We start from the raw sequence: 25,944 nt of genomic DNA on the forward strand, positions 1-25,944 counted from the left end.
ATATCATATAAGTAGAAGTGGTTTAAGTTGTGAGATCCACACATATAAATATATTTATGCTATTATATACTATACATACAAAAGTTGTGTATATTGATAAATATGTAATGTATTGCCAGGAGCTCCTTTTATAATATTGGAAAAACCCTAATATTTTTTTCACCTCTGCATATGTGTATGTATGTATACACACAATATATGTGTGTGTGTGTGTGTGTGTGTGCATAAAATATTTTAACATTTCATTTGGAGTCATCTAAAACTGAAAAACTAAAGAAATAGGAACTCAAATACTATTCTTTCTTTTTTTAGACAGAAGCTTTAGTTTTTTATAACCATTTTAGATTTACAGAAAAATTAATATAGTGCAAAGAATACTACATACACATTTTCCCTCTTAATATTTTACAACAGCATGGTACCTTTGTTATAACTCTTGAACTAATACTGGTAAAAGTTATTATTAACCAAGGTCCATAGTTTATTTTGATGTCCTTAGTTTTTACCTGATGTACTCTTTCTGTTCTGGATTGCATCCAGGATACCTCCTTACATTTAGAAGCTATTGTTCCTTGGGTTCCTCTTGACTTTCCATTTATTCTTATTTATTTATTTATTTATTTATTAGTCCTTTGTTTTTGAGGCAGCAAGCGGATTTTCAACAGCTGGCGTGGGGGGTCGGTGCCCCCCAACCTTTCACATCGATTAAAGATCAACTGTATTTCAAATACCATAAAATTCACACAGTTCAGTGTGTTCAGTATACTCCTAGGGCTGTGCATCCCTCACCACAACCTAGTTTTAGAACATTTCAGCATCCCCCAAAAGAAACCCGGTAACTATTACCAGTCATTTCCCATTATCCCTTCCTGTCCTCGCAGGACCAGGCAAACACTAATCTACTTTTTCTCTCTCTGCCTGTTCTGTACATTTCGCAGAAATGGATTCATATAGTATGTAATCTTTTATGATCAGCTATAATATGTAATCTTTTATGATTGGTTTCTTTCACTTAGCATACTTCTTTCAAGTTTCATCCATGCAGGATATATAAATACTTTAGTCCATTTTATAGCCAAATAATATTCCATTGTATGAATATACCACATTTTCCTTACTTATTTATCAGCTGATGGACATTTATTTAGATTGTTTCTACTTTGGGACTATTATGAATAATGCTGCAAATTTTCGAGTGGACATATATTTTTAATTCCCTTAGATATATATCTAGGAGTGGGATTGCTGGTTCATATGGTATCTCTGTTCAGCATTAAAAGAAACAAAACAAAATGGTCAAACAGTCCCCCAAAGTGGCTACACCCTTTTACATTATCACCAGCAACAAATGAGTGTTTAAGTTTCTTCATATCCTCATCAACACTTATTACCAGATTTCTGTTTAAAAAATTATAGTTTCTTGGTGGGTTTGGAATGATTTCTAATTGTGGTTTTGATTTGCTAATGATGTGGCTTTTACTTGATGGCTAATTATGTTGAACATATTTTCACGTGTTTTTGGCCATTTGCATGTTTTCTTTGGAGAAATGTCTGTTCACATCTTTTGCCCATTTAAAAATTGGCTTGTCTTTTTATCACTTAGTTTTTAAAAGCTTTTTATGTATTCAAATATAAGTCCCTTGTCAGATATATGATCTGCATATATTTTCTTCTATTCAGTGGGTTGTCTTTACACTTTCTTGGTAGCATCCTTTGAAACACAGAGTTTTTAATTTTATGAAGTCCAATTTACATATTTTTCCTTTGGTTGCTTGTACTTTTGATATATAAGAAACCATTCTCTAATCCAGGGTTCTGAAGATTTATACCTGTGTTTTCTTCTTAGAGTTTTATCACTTATGTTAGGTCTTGAGATCCATTTTGAGTTATTTTTTGCCTGTGGTATGAGGTGGGGTTCTAGCTTTATTCTTTTGCCTGTGTATTCATTTGTTCCATACCATTGGTTGAAAAGACTCTTCTTCAATAATTTGGGCACCCTTGTCAAAAATCAGATGACTATAAATATGATAGTTTATTTCTGGGTCTCAGTTTTATTCCAGTGCCCTATATGTCCTTAGGCCAGTACCACACTGCCTAGATTGCTATATCTTTGTCATAATTTTTGAAATTGGAAAGTGTGAGTCTTGCGATTTTGTTCTTTGAGATTTCTTTGGCTAATTTCGGTCTCTTGCATTTCCATGTGAATTTTAGGATCAGTCTGTCACTTTCTGCAAAGAAACCCGCAGAAGTTTTGATAGTGGTTGCATGGATTCTGTAGAAGAGTTTGAAAGAATATTTCCATCCTAACAATATTGTGTTTTGATCCCTGAACACAAGATGTTTTTCTATTTATTTAGGTCTTCTTTCATTTCTTTCAGTGTACTAGTCATGGGTTTTGATAATTTTGTGGTTTTCATGTACTCGTCATATAGTTTTGTTAAACTTAATTCCTAAGTATTTTATTCTCTTCACTATTCTTTTTGCTGGATTGTTTTCTTAATTTTATTTTAAGGTGGTTCACTACTGCTATGTAGAAATATAATTGATTTTGTATTGATTTTTATATCCTGCCACACTGCTGAACTTGTTAGTTCAAATAGTTTTTTAGTGTATTCCTTTGGATATTTTATTTTATTTTGTTTGCTTTTTAGGGCTGCATCCACAGCATATAGAGGTTCCCAGGCTAGAGGTCAAATCAGAGCTGCAGCCACTGGCCTACACCACAGTCACAGCAACTCTGGACCGAGCCTCGTCTCTGAGCTACATCACAACTCACAGCAGTGCTGGATCTTTAACCTACTGAGCAAGGCCAGAGATCGAATCTGCAACCTCATGGTTACTACTCAGATTTGTTTCCATTGTTCCACAATGGGAACTCCTTTTTTTTTTTTTGGATTTTTTATATTCAACGTTAGGTCATCTGAAAATAGAGATAGTTTTACTTCTTTCCTTCTAATCTGGATGTCTTTTATTTCTCTTTCTTGACTGATGGCTCTAGCTAGAATTTCTAGTACAATATTGAATAGAAGGGGCAAGAGCAGACATCTTTGTCTTGCTCCTGACTTTATAGGGAAGTGTTCAGTCATTCTCCATTAAGAATGAATTCTAGATATGGGTTTTTCATAGATAAAGATGTTCTTTAGATTTTTTTCTGCTATCATTTTGTTTGTGAGATTTATGTTGTAGCATGTAGCTGTAGCTCATTTATGTATATATGTAAATATGTGTGTGTTTGTGTGTGTGTGTATTTTTGTTTGAATCTTCCACAGTTTATTTTCCATTCTCCTGTCCATAGATTCTTAATATTATTTCCTGGTACAAGGTATGTACATTTCTGTTGGGTATATACTTAGAAGTTAAATTGCTTGTAGTACTTGTGTTTCAACTTTGATAATGCCAAATTATTTTCCAAAGTAAAAAATTATGCCACTTTACATCCCCAGCAAGTGGATGAAAGTCATAGTTACTCTGTCTTCTTGCTAACACTTGATAATGTCAGTCTCTTACTTTATTTATCTTTTATAGGGCTGCACCTGAGGCATATGGAAGTTCCTGGGCTAGGGGTCAAATTGGAGCTGCAGCTACCAGCCTATGCCACAGCCACAGCAACTCGGGATCTGCACATATCTGTGACCTATAGCACAGCTCACAGCAACGCTGGATCCTAAACCTACTGAGCAGGGCCAGGGATTGAACCCGTGTCCTTATGGATACTATTCGGGTTTGTTACTGCTGAGCCACAACAGGAACTCGCAGTCTTTAATTTTAGCCATTTAATGTAATAATATAGTGATACTGTATTATGGTTTTTATTTGCATTATCTCCAATTATTAATAAGATTGCGTTCCATTAAAAAATGTCTAATGTGTGGTGTGGGTGTGTGTGTATCTGTGTGTATGAAAAACTTGTTCATGTCTCAGTTTTTACATGATTTTATGTGTCTGCATGTGTTCTGTTGTTTTATAGGTTTTTTTTTTTTAATATCTGTTCTAGATATGAACTCTTTGGTGGTTTTCTGTGTTGTGAATATCCTCTCACTTTGTGGCTTGCCTTTTTAATCTTTTAATATGTATATCTTGATGAATGGAAGTTTTTAAACTTTAATTTAGTCAAATTTATCCAGCTTCATTGTTAATGCTTTTTATAGTCCCTCTAAGAAACCTTTCCTTACTTCAAGGTCATGAAGCTCTTTTCTTATGCTGCCTTCTTCTAAAAGCTTTATTGTTTTGCCTTATACTTAGTTTTATCATCTGTCTGGAATTGCTGTTCTTATTAGGGTTTTGTTGATTATTCTTGCTCATTTACACTTCAAAATGAACTTTATAATTAAGCTTTTCTGCTCTAGGAAAAGAATCCTGATAATATTTTTACTAGGATCACATTAAGCATATGCATTAGCCCAGGGAGAATGGATATCTTTTGAATGGTGAATTTGCTTATTCAAGAATATAGCATGCCTTTTCATTTGCTTAAATCTGTTTTTTCTTCCAAGAGTGTTCTGAAGTTTTTTTACATTTGGATTTTGCACAATTCTTGTTAAATTGATGCCTAGATATTTTATTTTGTGATAGTAGGATATTCTTTTCCCTTATTTTTCCTGAGTATTGTTTGTATATATGATTTTGTGTTAAAACCTGTTGCCTTCTATTTCTCGTACTGTTTGCAGTAGTTTTTCCATTAGATTTGAGTGTTTTTTTTTTTTTTTTGCATATAATTATATCATCTGCTAATGGAGATATTTTACTTCTTCCTTTCCACTTATGCTTCAAGTTGCTTTCTTTTTATGGTTACATTAGAGTTCCTCTATTTTATTTAGATATCAATTATATAAATGCTATTTTCCAAAGTGGTTTACCATTTTGCATTTCCAGAAGCAATGTCTGAGAGTTTCAGTTGTACTCTGTTAAAACTTTTTTTTTGCTTTTTCAGAGCTACACCTGTGGCATTTGGAAGTTCCCAAGCTAGGGGTTGAATCAGACTGCAGCTGCTGTCCACAGCCTCAGCAACACCAGATCCTTAACCCACTAAGCAAGGCCAGGGATTGAACCCGCATCCTCATGGATATTAGTTGGGTTCATAAACTGCTAAGCCACAACAGGAACTCCATGTCTTTGTTAAAACTTGATTTTGTCAATCTTTTAAAATTTGAGCACTTCTAGTGTGTGTGCACTGATAGCTCATTGTGGTTTTAATTTGTATTTCCTTAAGGATAATAATGTTAAGCATCCTTTGATGTGCTTTGCTTTCTTTTTTTCTTGTTTGCTTATTTGCCATTTGTGTATGTGGTTTTTTTTGGGGGGGTCCTTAAAAATGTTTTTTTTTTTTCAATTTTTTGTTATTATTTTTTTAATAGTTATTTCCTCAATACAATTTTTTTCTACTGTGTAGCATAGTGACCCAGTTACACATACATATACACATTCTATTTTCACACATTATCATTCTCCATCATAAGTGACTAGATGGAGAGCACAGTTCCCAGTGCTACACAGCAGGATCTCATTGCTAATCCATTCCAAAGGCAATAGTTTATATCTGTTAACCCCAAGCTCCCCAACCACCCCACTCCCTTCCCCTCCCCCTTGGCAACCACAAGTCTATTCTCCAAGTCTATGATTTTCTTTTCTGTGGAAAGGTTCATTTGTGCCTTATATTAGATTCCAGATATAAGTGATAACATACGGTATTTGTCTTTCTCTTTCTGACTTACTTCACTCAGTATGAGAGTTTCTAGTTCCATCCATGTTGCTGCAAGTGGCATTATTTTGTTCTTTTTATGGCTGAGTAGTATTCCATTGTGATTATATACCACATCTTCCTAATCCAATCATCTGTTGATGGACATTTGGGTTGTTTCCATGTCTTGGCTATTGTGAATAGAGCTGCAATTAACACGCGGGTGCATGTGTCTTTTTTTTTTTTTTTTTTTGTCTTTTTTGCCATTTCTTGCTCCATATGCTCCCACGGCATATGGAGGTTCCCAGGCTAGGAGTCCAATCGGAGCTGCAGCCACCAGCCTATGCCAGAGCCACAGCAATGCGGGATCCGAGCAGCGTCTGCAACCTACACCACAGTTCACGGCAACGCCGGATCGTTAACCCACTGAGCAAGGCCAGGGATCGAACCCACAACCTCATGGTTCCTAATCGGATTCGTTAACCACTGTGCCACGATGGGAACTCTGCATGTGCCTTTTTTAAGGAAAGTTTTGTCCAGATATATGCCCAAGAGTGGGATTGCTGGGTCATATGGTAGTTCTATGTATAGATTTCTAAGGTATCTCCATACTGTTCTCCATAGTGGTTGTACCAGCTTATATTCCCACCAAGAGTGCAGGAGGGTTCCCTTTTCTCCACACCCTCTCCAAGCTGAAAGCCTTCCCACTAAAATCTGGAATAAGACAGGGATGCCCACTCTCACCACTGTTATTCAGCATAGTACTGGAAGTCCTAGCCACAGCAATCAGACAAACAAAAGAAATAAAAGGCATCCAACTAGGAAGAGAAGAGGTAAAACTGTCACTGTAAGCAGATGACGTGATACTATATATAGAAAAACCATAAGGACTCAACCCAAAAACTACTTGAACTGATCAACAAATTCAGCAAAGTAGCAGGATATAAGATTAACATTCAGAAGCAAGTCGCATTTCTGTATACTAACAATGAAATATTAGAAAAGGAATACTAAAATATAGTACCTTTTAAAATTGTACCCCAAAAAATCAATTACCTGGAAATATACCTGACCAAGGAGGTAAAGGACTTATATGCCAAAAACTATAAAACATTAATCAAGGAAATTAAATAAGATGTAAAGAAATGGAAAGATATTCTGTGCTCCTGGGTTGGAAAAATTAATATTGTAAAAATGGCCATACTACCCAAAGCAATCTACAGATTTAATGCAATCTCCATCAAATTACCCATGACATTTCTCACAGAACTAGAACAAACAATCCAAAAAAGTATATGGAACCATAAAAGACCCAGAATTACCAAAGCAATCCTGAGGAACACAAACCAAGCAGGAGCCATAACTCTCCCAGACTTCAGGCAATATTAAAAAGCCACAGTCGTCAAGACAGTGTGGTACTGGTACCAAAACAGACATATAGACCAATGGAACAGAATAGAGAACCCAGAAATAAACCCAGACACCTGTGGTCAATTAATCTTTGTCAAAGGAGGCAAGAAAATAAAATGGGAAAAAGGTGGTCTTTTCAGCAAGCGGTTGCTGGGAAACCTGGACAGCTGCATGCAAATCAATGAAGCTAGAACACACCCTCACATCATGCAAGAAAATAAACTCAAAATGGCTTAGAGACTTAAACATAAGACAAGAAACCATCAAACTCCTAGAAGAGAACATAGGCAAAACATTCTCTGACATCAGCCTTACGAATATTTTTTCAGGTCAGTCTCCCAAAGCAACAGAAATAAGAGCAAAAATAAACCAACGGGACCTAATCAAACTGACAAGTTTTGCATAGCAAAGAAAACCAAAAAGAAAACAAAAAGACAACTTACAGAATGGGAGAAAATAGTTTCAAATGATGCAACTGACAAGGGCTTAATCCCTAGAATATATAAGCAATTTATACAACTTAACAGCAAAAAAGCCAACAACCCAGTTGAAAGATGGGCAAAAGACCTGATTAGACATTTTTCCAAGGAAGATGTACAGATGGCCAACAAGCACATGAAAAAATGCTCAACATCACTGATTATTAGTGAAATGCAAATCAAAACAACCACGAGATACCACCTCACACCAGTCAGAATGGCCATCATTAATAAGTCCACAAATAACAAATGCTCTTCGGTTTTTATATATTTCAGGATACAAGCCCTTTGTCTGATACAGCTTGTGAATATTTCCTTCCACACTCTGGTTTATCTTATGATTTTCTTAATGATATCCATTTGAAGAGCAAAAGTTCAAGTTTTTATTAATTCAGATGTATCACTTGTCTCATTTATGGTTCATGGTTTTTATTATCATAACTAAAAATTTTTCTGTTATGGCTTTAGATTGATGTTCATTTTTTTCATTCCATTATCCATTTGCTCTAATCCGATTTGTCATAAAACCTTTTCTTAACCCAAGTGAATTGCCTTGATATCTTTGTTGATAATCAGTTGATGCGAGCCTATTTCTATATTCTCCATTCTGTTCCAATTACCTTTTGGTAGTAACAGTCTTAATACTGTAACTTTATAGTCTTGAAATGAGTTGGACAAGGCCTTCAACTTTGTTTTCAGAATGGTTTTAACTCGTTTAAGTCCTTTGCATTTCAAAATAAACTTTACTATTAGCTTGTGAATTTCTACAAAAAATGTCCTCTGGAATTTTAATTTGAAGTGTATTGAATCCTTAGATCAATTTTGGGAGAATTGACATCTTAAGAAGTTATTATTTGTTATTTACACCTCTATAAAGCTGGGGGTAATACATTGAGTCTTCTACTTTCTGAACCTGCATGCTATACTTCCCTTTATTTAGGCTTTCTTTATTTTCTCTCAGTAATATTACTGGTTTTCAGTGTACAGATTTCCCATTGGTAAATATTATTTCCCTTCAGCTGAAGAATTTCCTTTACCACTTCTTCCAGAGCATGTCTGTTGGCAAAAAAGTTTTGGTTTCCTTATATGAGCACCCCCTTTTATTTGATGATTGTAGAATTCTGGATCAACTGTTCTTTTATTTGAGAACTTTAAAGATATGCTCTTCCACTGTCTCTAGCATTAGTGATTTCTGAAGAAAAATCTATTGTTATTTGAATCATTGTTCTGTACTTAATGTGTAGTTTTTCTTCTGCTCTTTTCAAGTTTTTTTTTTTTTAAGTTTTTGGCACTTTGATTATGATGTGTTTAAGTGTGGTTTTCTTTTAGTTTGTCCCATTTGGGGTTCACTGAGTTTTAAAAATGTAAATTTATTATGTCTTTTACCAAATTTATGAAAATGTTGAACACTATTTCTTCAAATATTTTTTCTGCCCCATCTCTTTCTCTTCTCCTCCTGGGTCTCCAGTTACACATAATGTTAAATGTTTTTATATTGTCCCACAGTTCCCTGAGACTGCTCATTTTTTTCTTTTTCTTTTTTCTGTTTTCCTAGTAGATGATTGCCATTGAACTGTTTTCAAGTCCACTCCGTCTTTCCTCTGTCATTTCTATCCTATTGAGCCTATCTAGCGAGGTTTTTTTGTTTAACTTTTAGATATTGTATTTTCAATGATAAAATTTCTACTTGGTTCTTTTAAAGTTTTTATTTCTCTGTTGAAAATTCCTATTTTTTCATTCATTTTGAGTATGTGGCCTTTACTCAAAAAGCATAGATAATAACTTTTTTTTTTTTTTTTGGCCACAGAGTACAGCAGCTTGATGGTGGGACCTCAGTTCCCAGACCAGGGATTGAACCTGGGCCATAGCAGTGAAAGCTGATAGTGCTGAGTCCTAATCACTAGACCACCAGGGAACTCCTAGCTGCTTTAACTTTTAAAAACTCTTTTGTGATAGTTCCAGTATTTGGGTTTTCCTTATTAGCTCTATATTGAATAGTTTTATATTGTAGAGTAGACATTGTGATTTTTACATTGTATAGAGACTTGTATGGGTGTTTCAAATCTCAGTTCATTTTCCCAAACCTTTGCCACACTGGTTTGAATCTCTCTTTTGTGTGCGCCTTTCAAAGGTTAGTCAGTGTGGGACGTGTGTGTATAGTTCAAATTTCAGTTAAATTCTCCAAATCTTTTCTGGTTTGAGGGTCAAAAATTTTGGTCATTATTTTTTCAAATATTTTTTTCTGTCCCCTCCCTACTCTTCTTCTGGGACTTTTTCTACATTTAGGTTAGAAAACATAACATGTGCTCTGTATTACTATCTGGTCTTCTTTCTCCATGTGCTTAAATTTGATATGTCTTTATGGATATTTTCTTCTCCATGTCCTTAAATTTGCTATGTCTTTATGGATCGTTCAACATTAAATATGTTGTTAATCTCATCCAGTATATTTTTTATTTCAGATAATTTGTCTCTGTAAGTCCAATTTGAGACATAAAGTCTTCTATTTCTCTTCTCATTGTTTTCATGTTTTTTATTTTACCTTCTTGAACATATGGAATATATTTAATCCTACTACTTCTGTCATTTCTGGATCAGTTTCTACTGATCAGTTTTTCTCCTAGTTATGGCATCATTTTCTTTCCTGCTTATTTGCAGGCTTGGTAAATTTTGATTGGACCCTGGACTTTTTTGAATTTTATGCTTTAGATATTTGATTTTATTGTATTTTTAAAAAATACTGTTGTCTTTTTTTTCTGTGATACACTTAAGTTACCTGGGAATTCATTTTATCCTTTCAAGGCTTCTTTGTAGACTTTGTTAGACCAAATTTAGAGCAGCCTTTAATCTGGGGCTAATTTAGCCTCATTACTATGGCAATATATGATGTTCTTTGAATTAGGAAGTCTTTCCACTATGATTCATTAAAATACAAAATATTCCCAGCCCTAGTCTTTTCCTGTGTTTTTTCCCCCTGGCCTTGAGCTAATTTTCTCACATGCATCCCCAGATCTCCAGAGCTCTCTTTCTGTGTAGCTACCTTTCCCACACTATTTTCCTCCTCAGATTCTAGTAATTTTGGTCTCTCCATCCTGAGTGGTGCAACTCAGTGAGATTGCTGGCCTATTTTTGGGTTCCCTTTTTCTGTTTTGTCTTTTTCTTTTTTGCCCACTCCTTGGCATGTGGAGTTCCTGGGCCAGGGATCAAATCTGAGCAGCAGTTGCCATCTACACTGCAGCTGTGGCAATTCAGGATCCTTAATCCACTGTGGGCCAGCCCAGGGATTGAACCTCAGTCCCAGAGCTCTGAAGACACCACACCCATCCCATTGTGCCACAGTAGGAACTCCTTTCTTTCTAGGCTACAGTCTGGAAACTCTCCAGGCAGAAAGCTGCAGCAAATTTAGGGCCTACTTTGTTTGTTTTCCTTTTCTCAGGGATCACTGTGCTGTGCCTGTTGTCTAATGACTAAAAAACCATCGTTTCATTTATTTGGTTTTCTCATTTTTTTTTAAGACAAGCAGATAAATGTGGTCCTTTTAATCCATTACAAAGAGGAACAGAAATACTCATTCCAAGTTAAGAATTTATTGACAAACTAAAGTTGGGATTAAATTAACATGCATTTACTTATTTATTTATTTATTTATTTCCAGTTGCTCAGATACTCCCGCAGATTTGTGTTTTAGTAAAAAAGATACAGAAATTTTTGGCTAGGAAAACTAGTGTTTAACTCTTCATTTCCCCCTTTAATTTTCTATTGTTTCTCTTGGAGTAATGAAAGACATGCATATTTAGCGTACAATTTACTGACAGTAAAAATGTCTGCTGTATTGAAGTTCCCATGGTTGAACTTCTTTCAGTGAGGCAGCAGGACTAAGCATAAGAATGTTCTTCCTATAAATAAACTTACTTCTGTTTATGGGGACATGTCAAAGACAATATTCTTGTGTATGACAGAGCTTAACATTGTTCTTGAAATACTAGTATATAGTTGAGCAGATCACAAAACGTGGTCACCACTGCACTTAGTTGCTTTTAAGGAAAGCCATGCTTGATATGTTTCTCGATTTAATCTTATATAGGATAATTTCTCCATTAGTCCTGTACAGCAAGAAGACCCAGGTGAAGAGCTTTCCAAAGATGAGGTCATTGTGAAGCTGAAAGCAGAGGTGCAGCGTTTGCTGGGTAGCAACTCTGTGAAACGTCACCTGGTGTGTCAGCTACAAAGCGATCTCAAAGACTGTCAGAAGAAAATCGAAGATCTCCAAGTGGAGAAGGATGAGAAAAGCAATGAGGTAGAGTTTGTAAAGCTGAAAAGCCATTCTTAAATGACTTAATCATAGAAAATGCTTACCATTTTCACATTTAAATTAAACCTTTGTTTTTCGGGGGTTCATTTGACTTTTTTTTTTTTTTTTCTTTTCTTTATAAGTTTGAAGAAGGAAATGCCACTTAAAGGAATATACTTTCTGTGTAGTTTTGGAATTTCATAAATGAGATGCCAACTAGGTAACATTCCTTTTCTACAAATGCAAGGGAGCGGTTTACGTAATAAGGTATCTGCATTTCCTCAAGATTGACTTGTACCAACAGTGTTCTAAAATCTAGTTAAATTCTCTGGAACGAAGTACTATAGCCTTTTGCCTGAGATTCCTGTAGCCGATATTCTTAAAACAATAGTCATTCTCTATAAAAAATAATTAAATATGTAGTAGTGATGGTACAGATGGGAAAGTCACCAAATTCAGCATGTCATTGTCCTTGAAATCCTTTATGTCCTTCAGGTAGTGTCCTTGGTTTTATAGATGAGGAACATAAAGCTGGAGGAATTTGTGGCCCTTCTGAGGTTAGAATTAGTCTTTGGGCAAACTGACCAGGGAAACTGAAACACTAGACTAAAAAATAGGTCAAAGTTATTTTTTCCAAGATCATGCTGTCAGAGATCCTTAGGGTTGCCCTCCTGTAACAGCTATCTTTTTCACCCTTCTCTATTTCTAAACCCCAACTTATCTCTATTCCCAATAGAAAGTAATCCATAAAAGATCTAGTAACTAAGAGGAAAGGGAAGGTGAAAAATGAATGGAGGGTAGTGTATTCCTTTTTCTTTGGGTTGGAAGTAATGTTTTACTTCCTACTTTAGTACTGTTTTATCTCCATTAAGCCAGGAGTTGTATTCATTAAAACAGTCCTGTTAAAGCAAAGTGTGCAAGATGTTCTCTGGTGCTTATTATCATGGAATTTTAATCATGCCTAATTTACTTTTCCAAGAATAATAGTGTGTTTTCACTGTGAAAGCTCTGCCCAGTTTGATTATTTCTTCTGAGTAACTACATTTGATGAGCACATTGATTTCAGTGTTAATAATTAAAGGAGAAAGGGGAGAATGTGCCTCCCCCCAGCACATTTAACATCTTTAAATCCAGCTGTGTTAATCAGCTCCATATGTTTCTTATAAAGGATAGGGAAGAAAATTTGTGCTAGAGTTGATTCACTTAATAAGCATTTTGGTGAGAGTGTGCTAAGTCTTAAGAGTAGGAACCTGATTTTTAGTCTGCGCCTTAGCTTGGGTATCTTGGTGCTTCCTTTGTTTTGTATTGAAACCACTAGTGGCATTTGTTGTACAGATGCACTTTCACATGTATGACAGTTGCTGGTGGCCGTTCCTTGTGTTGTGCTTCTAGCCTTTCCTCTTTTTTCTGTACTCTGTACTCTTTCCTCTTTTCTCTGTACTAGATTGAAGGGAACTATCTCATCTTTGCATACTCTTTTTGCCCAGCTAGCCTTTTGCCATAGTGATTTCTCAGCAGTCCACATTAGTTTTTTCTTGACATGTGTGACTTTAGCCCTTGATATATATGTCTGTTCAACTTGTTATACAGGAATCTCTTGAGAGTATGGTCTTGATAATTCTCTGTGTATTTGCTCAATAGGTATATGTTGAATTACTATACATATTGACCCACTTCCTAGATGGGGAGGAGGGAAAGGAAGTAGTAATTTAGTCAATAGGTGTATTTTATTTTATTTATTTTTATATTTTATTTTCGTCTTTTTGCCTTTTCTAGGGCCACTCCCGCGGCATATGGAGGTTCCCAGGCTAGGGGTCTAATCGGAGCTGCAGCCACCAGCCTATGCCAGAGCCACAGCAACGTGGGATCCGAGCTGCGTCTGCAACCTACACCACAGCTCATGGCAATGCCGGATCTTTAACCCACTGAGCAAGGCCAGGGACCAAACCCACAACCTCATGGTTCCTAGTTGGATGCGTTAACCACTGCACCACATCGGGAACTCCAACAGGTGTATTTTAAATAAACTCAAGTTCATAGTCATCAATTAGCTGGTGGACACCTTCAAACTTTGCCTTTACCTCCTGTTTCCCACGTCTTTTCTCATGATGCTTTCTACTGAGTCTATAAACTCAGCAAGATTGGGAGGTATGTGGAAGAAAAGAAAATAACTGAGCTTAAGCCTTCTTTTTTAAGCTACTCTGTGCATGGTCTTGCGGGCTTTAGCAATGAAGGAAACAATGGCCATTCCATGAAGGAACTTAGAATATAGAACATCACTATCCAATGGAAATATAATAGTGTCACATATGTAATTTCACATTTCTAGTAGTCTCATTTAGGTAAAATAGGTGAAATTGATTTTAATATTTTACTTTAGCCAATATATACAAAATATCATCTTCTCAATATGTGATCAGTATAAAATTATTAATGAGTGTATGCTAAGTCCTTGAAATCTGGCATTTATTTTCTACTTATTGCACATTTGTATTTGGAGAAGTCACATTTCAAGCGTTCGATAACCATATGTAGGTTATTGCTACCATATTCAGTACCATGGCTCTATAAGGAGATGGACATATATAGCTTTGTGTAATAAGGATACTAGTTAGGAAGTTGTGTGAGAAGAAATAACTCACTGGACCTGGGAGTGGGGGTGGTGGTGGTTAGGTAGCCATGGTAAAGTCTCTGTGGAGGGAACGTCCAATCTCTATTCAGAAAGATGAATCCTGGGGAAAAGGTAGAAAAGGACATTTTAGCTTTGAGCAAAAGTATGTAAAGGATGTAGCATGTGAGCTAGAAGTCTATGTTACGCACTCTTTCTAGAATCTTTTTGTTTATTTATTTTTTCTCTTGTCTTTTTTTTTTTTTCAGGCCTGCGCCCGCAGCATATGGAGGTTCCCCAGGCTAGGGGTCGAATCGGAACTGTAGCTGCCAGCCTATGCCAGAGCCACAGCAACATGGGATCCCAGGTGCATCTGCAACCTACACCACCACTCATGGCAACGCCAAATCCTTAACCCACTGGCCAGGGATCAAACCCGCAACCTCATGGTTCCTAGTCGGATTCGTTTCCACTGCGCCACAATGGGAAATCCATTTATTTATTTATTTATTTATTTATTTATTTTTTAAAATCTTTCTAGAATCTTGAATGAGGCCAAGTTCATTTAAATGTCTCAATATTGATGTTTAGGAAGAGTGATCATAGCTAGCATCAAATTCTGAGCTTAATGAAATGACACTGAACTTCTATACTTGCTACAGGGATGTTAAGAGAAGAACACATTAATTTAAACTTCCCTGGATATCTCTTTAATGAGAACTAGGCCATCAAAATCCTCCTCTGAAGCCTTTCTATGTATTAAGGAGGGCATCAAAAATAGTTACTATGCAGTCTTATTTAGCATGATTCTTTCATGCATGTTTTAAAGGTATTGATACATTTATTGTTTTATACATACCTGGTAGCACATTTTGTATTAGTTTCTATCTTATATAGAACAATTTAAAGTTGCTACAGTCGGTTTTTTTGTTTGGTGTGGTTTGGTTTGATTTCATGTCATATGACTGTTCATAGCAGTGCTGCGTTATGACGTTTTTAGGATAATATGTGATAAAATGAGGAGTCTGCCTCCACACAGCACTATGCAGTGATCGGGGGTGGGTCAAATACTATGCTGTTCATTCCAGTTCAACAACTGTGCCATTAAGTTAAAATGTGGCCAAGGCCTTAGGAAAACCAGACTGGCTTACTAGGAGTCAGGGGCCACATCTACACTGAATTTTTTGTAAGCTTAATAAATAAAACACAGAGGCCTTTCTGTGTCTGATACGTAATAGAGATAGTTACCTTACCACAAGCTTTGGTTAAAGCCATGCTGTGATTCCAAGGGACTTAATAGACAATGTTCAGTAGCCAACTCAGAAGGGTCCTGTCTAGAATCTTTTCAGATGTAGAAATGAGGAAGAGGTTATGAGAGTTGGTATATTAAATTTGTTTCCTTAAAGATAATGTCTTCAGTATTCTAGCTTTGGAGAGAAATTTTGTTTCGACCTTCAAATGGTCCTTTTATAAACGTCTTCCTAAAAGCTTTGGGCCAACAAGTACCAAGTCTCTGCTGTGCCCACAGTGTGAGAATATGTCAAAATTAAGTGTAATAGCTATCCAGGAAGATTGTTTTTTCAGTGTATCAGTATGATGTTACTTTCATTCTCAGTAATAGAAACTTACCAGTGGAGAAGGAAGCACAAATAGATATCATCAATTTTAAAAAGTAGAGGCCAATTAAAAAGAAAAAAAGAAAGCCATTTCAATGAGTCGTTAAACTTCTTTAAAGTCTCAGTAGTGCCCCCAAGTCTAGCGAGAAGCTAACAGGGGAAGGTAGCTCTCCTCCCTTCTGTTGGAGGCAGAAGCAGTGGCTTCTGAGAAATGATGGCAGATGAAATGGAATGCCAGCAGCTGGAGCAGTCTCCTTCTGAAGGAAGTGGAGACCAAATTGGAAGACTGAGCCAAACCCTTGGCGTTCTGTCACCCCGTGTAGGAATGACATATATATACTTCCTCTCCCCCAGTGAGCAGAATAAATCTTGATACAGGATTTTTTTTTTTTTTGACCTTGCCTGCTGCGTATGGAAATTCCTGAGCTAGGGATTGAACCTGCACCACAAAAGTGACCTGAGCCACAGCAGTGACAATGCCAGATCCTTAATTCGCTGAACCATCAGGGAACTCCAGTACAGGATAGTTTTTAAACATTGAAGAGTTCAGGTAAATACAATTCCAACAGCTTAAATAGGGTAGATATTAAAAAACAAAAACAAAACTTTGATTCCTTCAATGAACAAGTAACTCACAGAAATGGAGAAAACATATAGATGGTAAGAGGAAAATGCAAAGTTATATGTATCTGGAAATGTGAAAAACAAATGAACAAGGAAGGCCTGTAAGAGGTTCTACTCTCATGGCAATATAGGAAATGCAAATGAAAGAATTGTTAGAGACCCTTTTTCCCTTTAAACACAATATTTATGTATGTATGTATGTATGTACGTATGTCTCTTTAGGGCTGTAGGAGGCATATGGAGGTTCCCAGGCTAGGGGTTGAATTGGAGCTGCAACTACTGGTCTACAACATAGCCACAGCATTGCAGGATCCAAGCCATGTCTGCGACCTACACCACAGCTCATAGCAACACCAGATCCTTTAACCCACTGAGCGAGGCCAGGGATCAAACCTGCATCCTCATGGATGCTCGTCGGGTTCATTACTGCTGAGCCACAGTAGAAACTCCCCAATAATTATTTGAAGACAGTCACTGTGATTGGAGGTAAAAAGATTTGGACAGACTCTTGCACTACCTGACGGTGTACATTTGTACAAACTTTCTGGAAACAATTTACCAAAGTCCATCGTGAGTACCTATGGAATAAAATATTGAGTTAATACTGATTGAATACAGAAGTAGAGTAGATGCTAAACCTAGTAGGTGAGAGTATGATGAAAAATAGAAAGTTTTCATAGTTTCACAGTGTCTCCCCATAGTATATTTATTATTAATTGCAAGTGGAAAAATAGTAACTTTGCAATGGAGGTACTTGCAGAGACGACTTTTGACCATTATCAGTTGATCATCACCAGTGATGACACATATTGATGTCATGTGTCTCCTGAAAAGTACATGCATCAATTCTGTGACATTCATGCCAAAAATGCATTACCTGAGTTTAATAATGAAGTAACATCAGAAAAACTCAGATTGAAGAACATCCTGCAAAATTACTGATTAGTACATGTAGTCTTCAAAAATGTCATGGGTTTGAAAAACAAAGGCTGAAGAACTGTCCTAGATTGGAGGAGGCTAATGAGACATGACAAGCAAATATAAAGTGAGATTGTGGATTGGAGCCTGAACCAGAAAAAGGACATTAGAGGAAAATTGGAAAACCTTGTATAACGTCTATGGATTGGTTAATAGTATTGCATCCTAGTTAATTTCCTGGTTTTGATCATTGTACTATGGTTCTATTTGAGGACAATAATAATAGGTATATAGAAGTTATTTTACTGTTTTTGCAATTTCTTTGTAAGTATGAAATTTTTTCAAAATCAGTACTTAAGTTTTTTCAAAAACCTGGAAATTTTTGACTTCAACATTTAGATGAAAATTGATGCCTCAGAAAAACCAGCGAATCAAATATGGCCTGGTTCTTTGGATGTAATTGTCAAAGATGATCTTCTACGACTTAAAAATGAAATTCAAGTTTTACAGCAACAGAATCAGGTGATTAAAAATCTTTCTTATGTTTTATGAGAATTTTCATAACTTGTTCAAAGGATATAATGGTCTTTTCAAAAATACAGAGACGGTATTGAGTTAGTAAGCAAGTACATTAGCAAGTGATTAAGGATTCCAGTTATTTCCTTTTCTTACTGGTCATGGGGCAATATTTTCATCAGAAGGTAAATGAGTATAATTTCAGTTTTATGTCTACATAGTAGCATGGCTAATAGATATATTCTGTCCTCCTGATGTCATTTACTTATTTTGGAGAATGAATTTAAAGTCTTCTAACCTCTTTTGGTAAAGGTTTTCATTTAGGTCAGCCCATGACCAAAAAGTAAAACCTTTTTTATTTATGTGGCTGGGAAGGTTATTGTATTCTAAAACTTATCTTCTGGCTGAATGTTTTCATATATTTCAAAATCGGTACAAAATGTTTGCTCTTAACCACCAATAAGTGAATCTGGACTCTTACACGTCATGAAGAAACTTTTATAAAATTATGAAAATGATGTTATGTCAAATAATGTTATAGGGAAAGAACTAAAACACAGAGGGTATCAGGAAATGAGATTAGACTAATCCATAAAGATGATGTTTATTTCCTCTAAATACTTTATTCTTTTGTATCTAGGAACTTAAAGAAACTGAGGAAAAACTAAGAAATACAAATCAAGACTTATGTAATCAGATGAGACAGATGGTACAAGATTTCGATCGTGATAAACAAGAAGCTGTGGATAGGTGAGGTCTAAATGAGGCCTTATGCCTGTCTTCCTGGTTCCCTTCCCCTCTGCTCTCCCCCAAGCCACCCAAAAAAGACTCAAGATAAATGATTGTGTTAACCCTCCCTGTTGAGATCTTAAATTGGAGAAGATGAGTCCCTGGCTTCTAGAATTTGGAACACATTTCCCGTAGAAATAATGTTATGTAGTGAGTTCAGTTCTATAGAACCATCCAAACTGTAGTTAGTTGAAATAGTACAGCTTAAAGGCTTAACTATTTTTTATAAGGAAGAAATCTATGAGAGGAGATATGTCTTCTAAATACGAAATCATAAACTTGGAAACAGACTTTTGGAATATAACTTATGTGTGAGTTCGGTACTTTAGTATTTGTGTTTCATATAGAACCACATCCTCTATTATTTCAATTAGTTTTTAAAATTTTATTATTTATTTATTTATTTTTTATGGCCAAACCTGTGCCATATGGAAGTGCCCAGGTCAGGGACTGGAGTCCAAGCTGCAGCTGCAACCTATGGCACAGCTGTGGCAATGCTAGAACCCTTAACCTGCTGTGCTGGGCCGGGGCTTGAACCCATGCCTCTGCAGTGACCTGAGCTGCTGCAGTCAGATTCTTAATCCAGTACACCACAGCAGGAACTCCTCATTTTAATTTTTTTATAAACACAAGTCCTTAATATAGACTCTTATACTCTGTTTGAATGACTGGGCTTTCTCATGTCTAGGTTTCTAATTTTTCACTACAAACATTCGAAGCAAGAAGATTTTGAAGAGTTTCGTAAGATCATCTATTGTAAATTATTACCACTTTAGGTTGGGGAAGATCAATCCAATATTAATTATACTTTGCATTACAGGGAAGGAGTGGGAAGGAAGGAAGGGAAACCATATCATCTTTGTGTTTCTGGTAATTCTGGGTGCACCTTAGATTCTGCTGTCTCTCTGTTTCTAGGTGTGAGAGGACTTATCAGCAGCACCATGAAGCCATGAAAGCCCAAATTCGTGAAAGCCTATTAGCTAAGCATGCTCTAGAGAAACAGCAGCTCTTTGAGGCTTATGAAGGGACTCGCTTGCAACTTAGGTGAGAAGGAAAGCATTTAGCTTCCCTTTCAGCTATAGAGAGAACATTCTCTCCTTCCATCTTTTGTTCTGCAACCTTATACTTAGCTGCTGGTTTTGTGTCTCCAAGGTCTGATTTAGATAAGGTGAATAAGGAGATGGCGGCTGTACAGGAATGCTACCTGGAAGTGTGCAGAGAGAAAGACAATCTAGAAGCGGCTCTCAGGAAGACCGTGGAAAAGGAGCAGGAGGCTCAGGAGAAGGTATAGCTAGTTCATGCTGTGTTCACTTCATGTCATTACTCATGGAAACCAGTGCACTCATTCTCCTGGGGAACAGGGAAGGCATCTGTAGAAAGAAGCCTCTTGACTTTTGGCTGATTGATGCTGATTCAGCTCACAAAGGAGAGTCAATATTGAAATAATTATTACATCCGTAGTAGAAAATGGGGCACCATAGGAGAAAGTGATTCTTCCTTATATGTTTATTTATTTATTCTAAGAAGCATAAGAGAGTTCTAAAAATAAGCAAGGTGGACCCAAGTCACCTTGAGTCGGAAACCCAGGGGTCCTCATTTTGCATTTCTTTGATGCTCATGCAATTCTTCACGTCCCTTGAGCATCACACATAGTATCCCCTCAGAGATGTTTTACCCTGACCCAGTTTTTCTCAGTACCTAACCTTCCTTTTATTCTGGGAAAAGAGCAGAACTTTGAACTTGGGTCTCACCATAGGGAAAGTGGTGGTGTGGAGCTGGGAAGAGGAAGGTCTGTGTGAGTGGGGCCCTTTCCAGGGGGCTCTGATTTTTCAGGGAAGCTGGGGGGTGGGATGGGGTGGCAATACCCTCTCTACTCCTGCCTGACTTCCAAGTTGCCCTTGGTGAGTGTCCAGCAGGAAAATTACACATAAACAGTCTCCCCTCCTCTCTTTTTCCCTGTCCTGGCCTGAGCCTCATCCAGACACACATCTGATTCTCCCTTCCACTTGGACTAGCCTGCAGACCACAGTTTGAAAGCAACCTGCATCAAGATTAGAAAATATTTTTAAAGGCTTGAGTAAATGTTGTATACAGATGTTTCCAAATAGGTGATAGTAAAGCTGGCTTTTGCTCCCACAGACTTAAAAAGAATAGTAAAGAGCAGGTGAGGAATTCAATTCACTTACTGTTTTGATTATTTTTGAATAGATTAATATGGTAGAAAAATATGCCATGTATACATACCATCTAGTGGAAAAAGAGCTAAGGGGAGCTGTTTTAGTTAGTGCTGGCAGTATAAAAGTTTGAAGGGATCTTAAGTTACCTAGAAATTAAAGGCTTAGCTTAGTGATGTTAAAAAAAAAAAATTAAACTAGGGAGAACATCTACTGTGATTCTTCCCTTCCTTTCTCCTCCTTCCCTCCCTCTCTTTTTTTCTTCCTTCTTTGTTTCTTTCTTGTATGTAAATTGGCAAGAACCTAAGAGCAGTTCCATCAAAGAGGTCATTCTTTTCAGGAATATTTTTTCTGGTACTTTTAAAAGATTTGGCTGTAAAAATTGACTCTCATATAACTGGTCAGTTGCAATTAATAGCTGCAGCTGACTGATATTTTGGCTCATGAATGCTTGTGCACTGGGGCAAGAAGGAAAGTTAAAAGTGCTATTTGGCCCTTCCCAAAAAAAAACTCAGAGGGTAAATTTTTTAATTTAAAACTTTCAAGTTGTCATATAGTAAAATTAACTCTTTTTCATTTAGTATCCAGTTTTATGAATTTTTAACCCATGTGTGGATTGAAACAGAACAGTTTCATCACTCTAAAAAACTACCTTGTGCTGTCCCCTTGTAGTTACACCCACCCTCCACTCAAAGGGGCAGTGTACTGAAAGCATTAAATGTTTAATTCCTTCTTTCTCTAGGGATTCTTTAGTTTTTTATTTAGATTTATATAGGCCCTTTATAAAGCTTAATATTCTTCATAAGCCAGTCAGAACAGAACTTTAAATTTAAAAGACTATCTAATCTTTTCATATTCTCTAGAAGCAGACAAAGAAATATATACCAATGTGTTTTCCAAGGTAATGTTTCACATTCACACAATGGGAGAATCTTATTAAACTCGAGCAAGCTGGGTTTATCTATTAGGGCAGTTCTTCTCTGCAGAGCTTAAGCCATTTTCCCTGCAGTTGACATTGAGGTCAGGAGCTTTGCCTGGGTACAGAATGTATAAGCCAGGCAATGCTGAGAGTCTGAGACTGTATTTTCCTATTTCATAGGGGCTCTATTCTGAAATACTTGTTAAATTAGGCTCCAGGTCAAGTATGAGCTCAATTCCAAGTTTTAAAGCTTTTATTTTATTTAATTTTAATTTTATTTTGTCTTTAATTTAGGGTCACGCCTGCGGCATATGGCAGTTCCTAGGCTAGGAGTCGAATTGGAGCTGCAGCTGCTGGCCTATACCACAGCCATAGCAATGGCAGATCTGAACCTCATCTGCGACCTACACCACAGCTCACAGCAACACTGGATCCTCAATCCACTGAGTGGGGCTAGGGATTGAACCTGCATCCTTATGGATACTGGTTGTTCTTGTTACTGCTAAACCACAGTGGGAACTCCAGCTTTTATTAACGTGGACACTTTCCTCACATGTTAACTTGGTTTGTTCAGAGAAAGGGGAAAGAAGTCATAGACACAGGACTTTCAGACTGGGTGGTAATCAGTAGAGGCTACAAATGTGTAGACAAGGCAAAAATGATCCATATCCCCATTCATGATGCCATCCCTACACACGCTGAAGCTGAGTAGTATAATTCTAATCCTCGTTCAATTAGTCCTTAGAAATTAATTTTTTAGCTGCCTGAGACATGCAAAACAAGTGTTAATGTTTTAAAACTATCCAAATATCTCCTTTCCTTGAATGATAAAACTTTTTCAACTAGGTATTCCTGTTGTATGTTCAAATGGCAGATCCCTGTGACTAATAAATTCATTACTTCTGTAAAGAGAGGAAAGCAAGGTTTCCCTCACTGTGGTGGGTTGCAAAAATGGCCACATGATTCTTCCAGAATGTGTGTTCCCTTGCAGTGTGACTTTGTCACTATTGTCTGTTACAGGTAGTCTGTTTTTTTATCTGACCTTGGCCAAATGACTTACTTTGGCTAATGGGGTGTTATGTAAAAAGATACTTTATGCATTGGTCTTGGCAAGCTTGATACTCTTAGTAAAGCTTTGACCAAGCATCATGTGAAGGGTTCAGGATAATCTGCTAGGTGGTGACACAGGTGACCAAGTCATTGCCACCATCCTGGCAGACACAGAGCTAACCACTAGACATGTGAGTGAAGCTGTCTTAGGCCACCATAACCCCAGTTGTCTGCAGAGATCAGCTGAGTTGGCTTAAACCAAAACCACTGCCCAGCTGACCCACAGAATCATAAGGAATAAGAGATATTCTAAATCTCTGTATTGTCTGGTTTATTGTGTACTAAAACTAACTGATATACTCACAAACATATACACAGAAAATTAGTAGCAATTTTCTTCTCTGGGTCAAAAGATAAATGCTGATGTATTTGGAAACAACTCCTGAAGAATAGATATACAATTTGGGGATTCCTTCTACAGTCAAACAAAAATAGTAACAGTGATATATGATGTATGATGTGACAAAAGACAAATTTCTTAACCATGGGTATGAGATTGTCCTGTAGTCTTAGTATAAGTCCCCATGACCTGACTGAAGAAAGGAGTCCCTCAGTCACCAGAGATTATCCCCAAATCCTACAGCACTGAACAAACATGGATATCATCTTCTTGACATGTGCCATGGTGGAGAGGACTCAGGTGACAATTAGGTCAGAAAAAAAATCCAGGTCCAATATGAACCAGAAAAAAAATCTGGACAACCAGATAGTCAGGAATCAGAAATAATGCTAAAGAGACACAGAGCTTTTAAAAGCTTTGTTGCTTTCGACACTAGGCGTGTGAGGTACACTTCCTTGGTATTGTAGTATGTGGGTTTTAGTGTGTTTCTTCCCATGGCATCTTGTTGGGACCTCCAGAAAACTGTTTCAAAAAATTTTCAAACAAATTCTCATAGATAATTTTAATTTCTGAGTAGAGTTTTATTCACATTTTCAGATCAACTGGGTTCCTAGAATAAGTACAGAATATCATATGAATAGTTTAAATTGTTAAATTTTTAACTGACCCTTAACAGTTCTTATTTGGTAATGGTTTAGCTAGTTTTGACTTTAAAAATTTTGTCTCTGATAATAAAAAAAAAAATACCAATCTAGATTTATCAAAGGATGGATAGCTTTTAGAATACAGCAGTAATTTTTGGCTTATCTCAGAATACTGGTCTTTCAGAAATGTAAATTTTTCTGGGCTGCAATTTTTGATGGGTGGGGTGTAAATATAAATATCAGTTTCACTTTTAAAAAAGAGTATTTGGTCTTCTAGGAATTATTTATTGTGTGAGATACCTTTTCTTTTAATATAGAGATACCTTTTCTTTTAATATAGCCTTCTGCAAATTTTTTATCAAGATATTTGAGATGTAAGCAGGTTTTTACACAACAGTTTATTCAGCTGATCAAGTTAGCATATAGGAAGACCACTTGTCTCTGTTGCTGTTGTCTGTTACATACATACAACTATTATTTTATAAATTTGACTTGTAGAATATTAGTGTCATATGAGACATTTGAATTTTGTTTAAAGACATAGCTGTTGGAGGAAAGAGAAGAGTATGTAAGGAACCTGCAGGTGGAACTAGAAGAAAAGTACCAAGATACCCTTGTGAAGGAGAAGGGCAAGTGGCTGAAAGAACAAGAAAGTGATATTAAACAGCAGGTTGAAAATGAAGTGATGTTAGCCAGAGCACACTGGGATAAGGAACAGAAAGAGGTGTGGGTTAAAATTTGTTTCTAGTCACCATGTTGAAAGAATGTAGTATTAACTGTAGAGAGACAGATCTTCCTAAACGGATATTAATTTTAATTGCCAGGTACATTCATAATCACTCATTTTACTTCTCAGAATCTGGCTATTGGAAGCTCACTTTTAAAACTCCTCGCCTCTTGACTCTTCTGCCTGATTCTGGGTATAATGGGTTTCGAGGGATACTTTTTTGATTCCTCAAAAATGAAGCCATGATCAAATTTCATATTGTGAAATTATTCTGATAACTCTAGACCAAATAAAATTAACAGATAATTAACCCACAGGGTGGACTAGAAGAAAGAAGTAATGACCGAGTGGGCTTAGAAGTACAAAACTTTACTTCTATCACCTAAGTAGCAAATGAGATTAGGAAATGCTTATAATTTCCAAGAAAATAAAGAACCAAATTATGGTCTTAAAAACTTAGTTGGTTGTGAAATATATCCTCAAACTTATTTAAACTAGATGCTTCTATCCACAAGATTGCTATTAATTGGAGTTTGGGGGTATGTCCAGATGATACAGTAGACTATCATCCTGTCTTTTGACCTACCAACTCCTCATCTCCTGTCCCCTCCCCTGAACTGCATTTCACCAGTCTAGAGCTGGCACCTGAAATTCTTTCACTAGTCTTTTTTTTAAATATGAAAAAAATATATATATATTGGAATATTTCTATCCATATATTTGTTAAAAAAAATGGATGGCACAAAACAAATTCCCTAAAGTTACATTGTTGCAAATTGTTTTTAGTTGGGTTTGCTAATGGGTTAGTTGCCAGGGGGATGAGAGAGACAGCTAATATTTTTGTGAGAATGATCAGGGAAGCATGAAGTGCCACACAAGCTGGCCCTTTTGAGAGAAGAAATGCAGTTAGGGTCTGTGGTAGCCAGGGAAGCTGACTGACAACTCTGGACACCCAGCAGGTGGAAAACAGGAAATTGAAGAGCACATTTTGCCATTTCACAGTTCTGCCCAGTACTAGTTATGCTTGGGTCTATCTCCCTACACTGTTGAAAGTAGAAAGGCATTCTTTCAATTAACGCTGTCCTCTTGAATGCATTGTTGA

The 25,944-nt window shown here is 36.6% G+C and overlaps 1 protein-coding gene across 9 annotated transcripts in view; it reads left to right on the forward strand.

Moving 5' to 3' along the window:
- CEP152 (centrosomal protein 152) overlaps positions 1–25,944 on the forward strand; it is a 103,706-nt gene that overhangs the window by 41,610 nt on the left and 36,152 nt on the right. For all 9 annotated transcript variants that reach the window (XM_005659632.3, XM_021095942.1, XM_005659635.3 and 6 more), the window contains 5 exons: positions 11,668–11,863; positions 18,023–18,145; positions 18,780–18,889; positions 19,844–19,972; positions 20,081–20,213. In XM_005659632.3, the coding sequence (XP_005659689.1) occupies positions 11,668–11,863; positions 18,023–18,145; positions 18,780–18,889; positions 19,844–19,972; positions 20,081–20,213 (691 nt within the window). The remainder of the gene's footprint in view (positions 1–11,667; positions 11,864–18,022; positions 18,146–18,779; positions 18,890–19,843; positions 19,973–20,080; positions 20,214–25,944) is intronic.

The sequence above is a fragment of the Sus scrofa genome, chromosome 1 (genome assembly GCF_000003025.6).
Source record: "Sus scrofa isolate TJ Tabasco breed Duroc chromosome 1, Sscrofa11.1, whole genome shotgun sequence".
Classification (NCBI taxonomy): Eukaryota; Metazoa; Chordata; class Mammalia; order Artiodactyla; family Suidae; genus Sus; species Sus scrofa.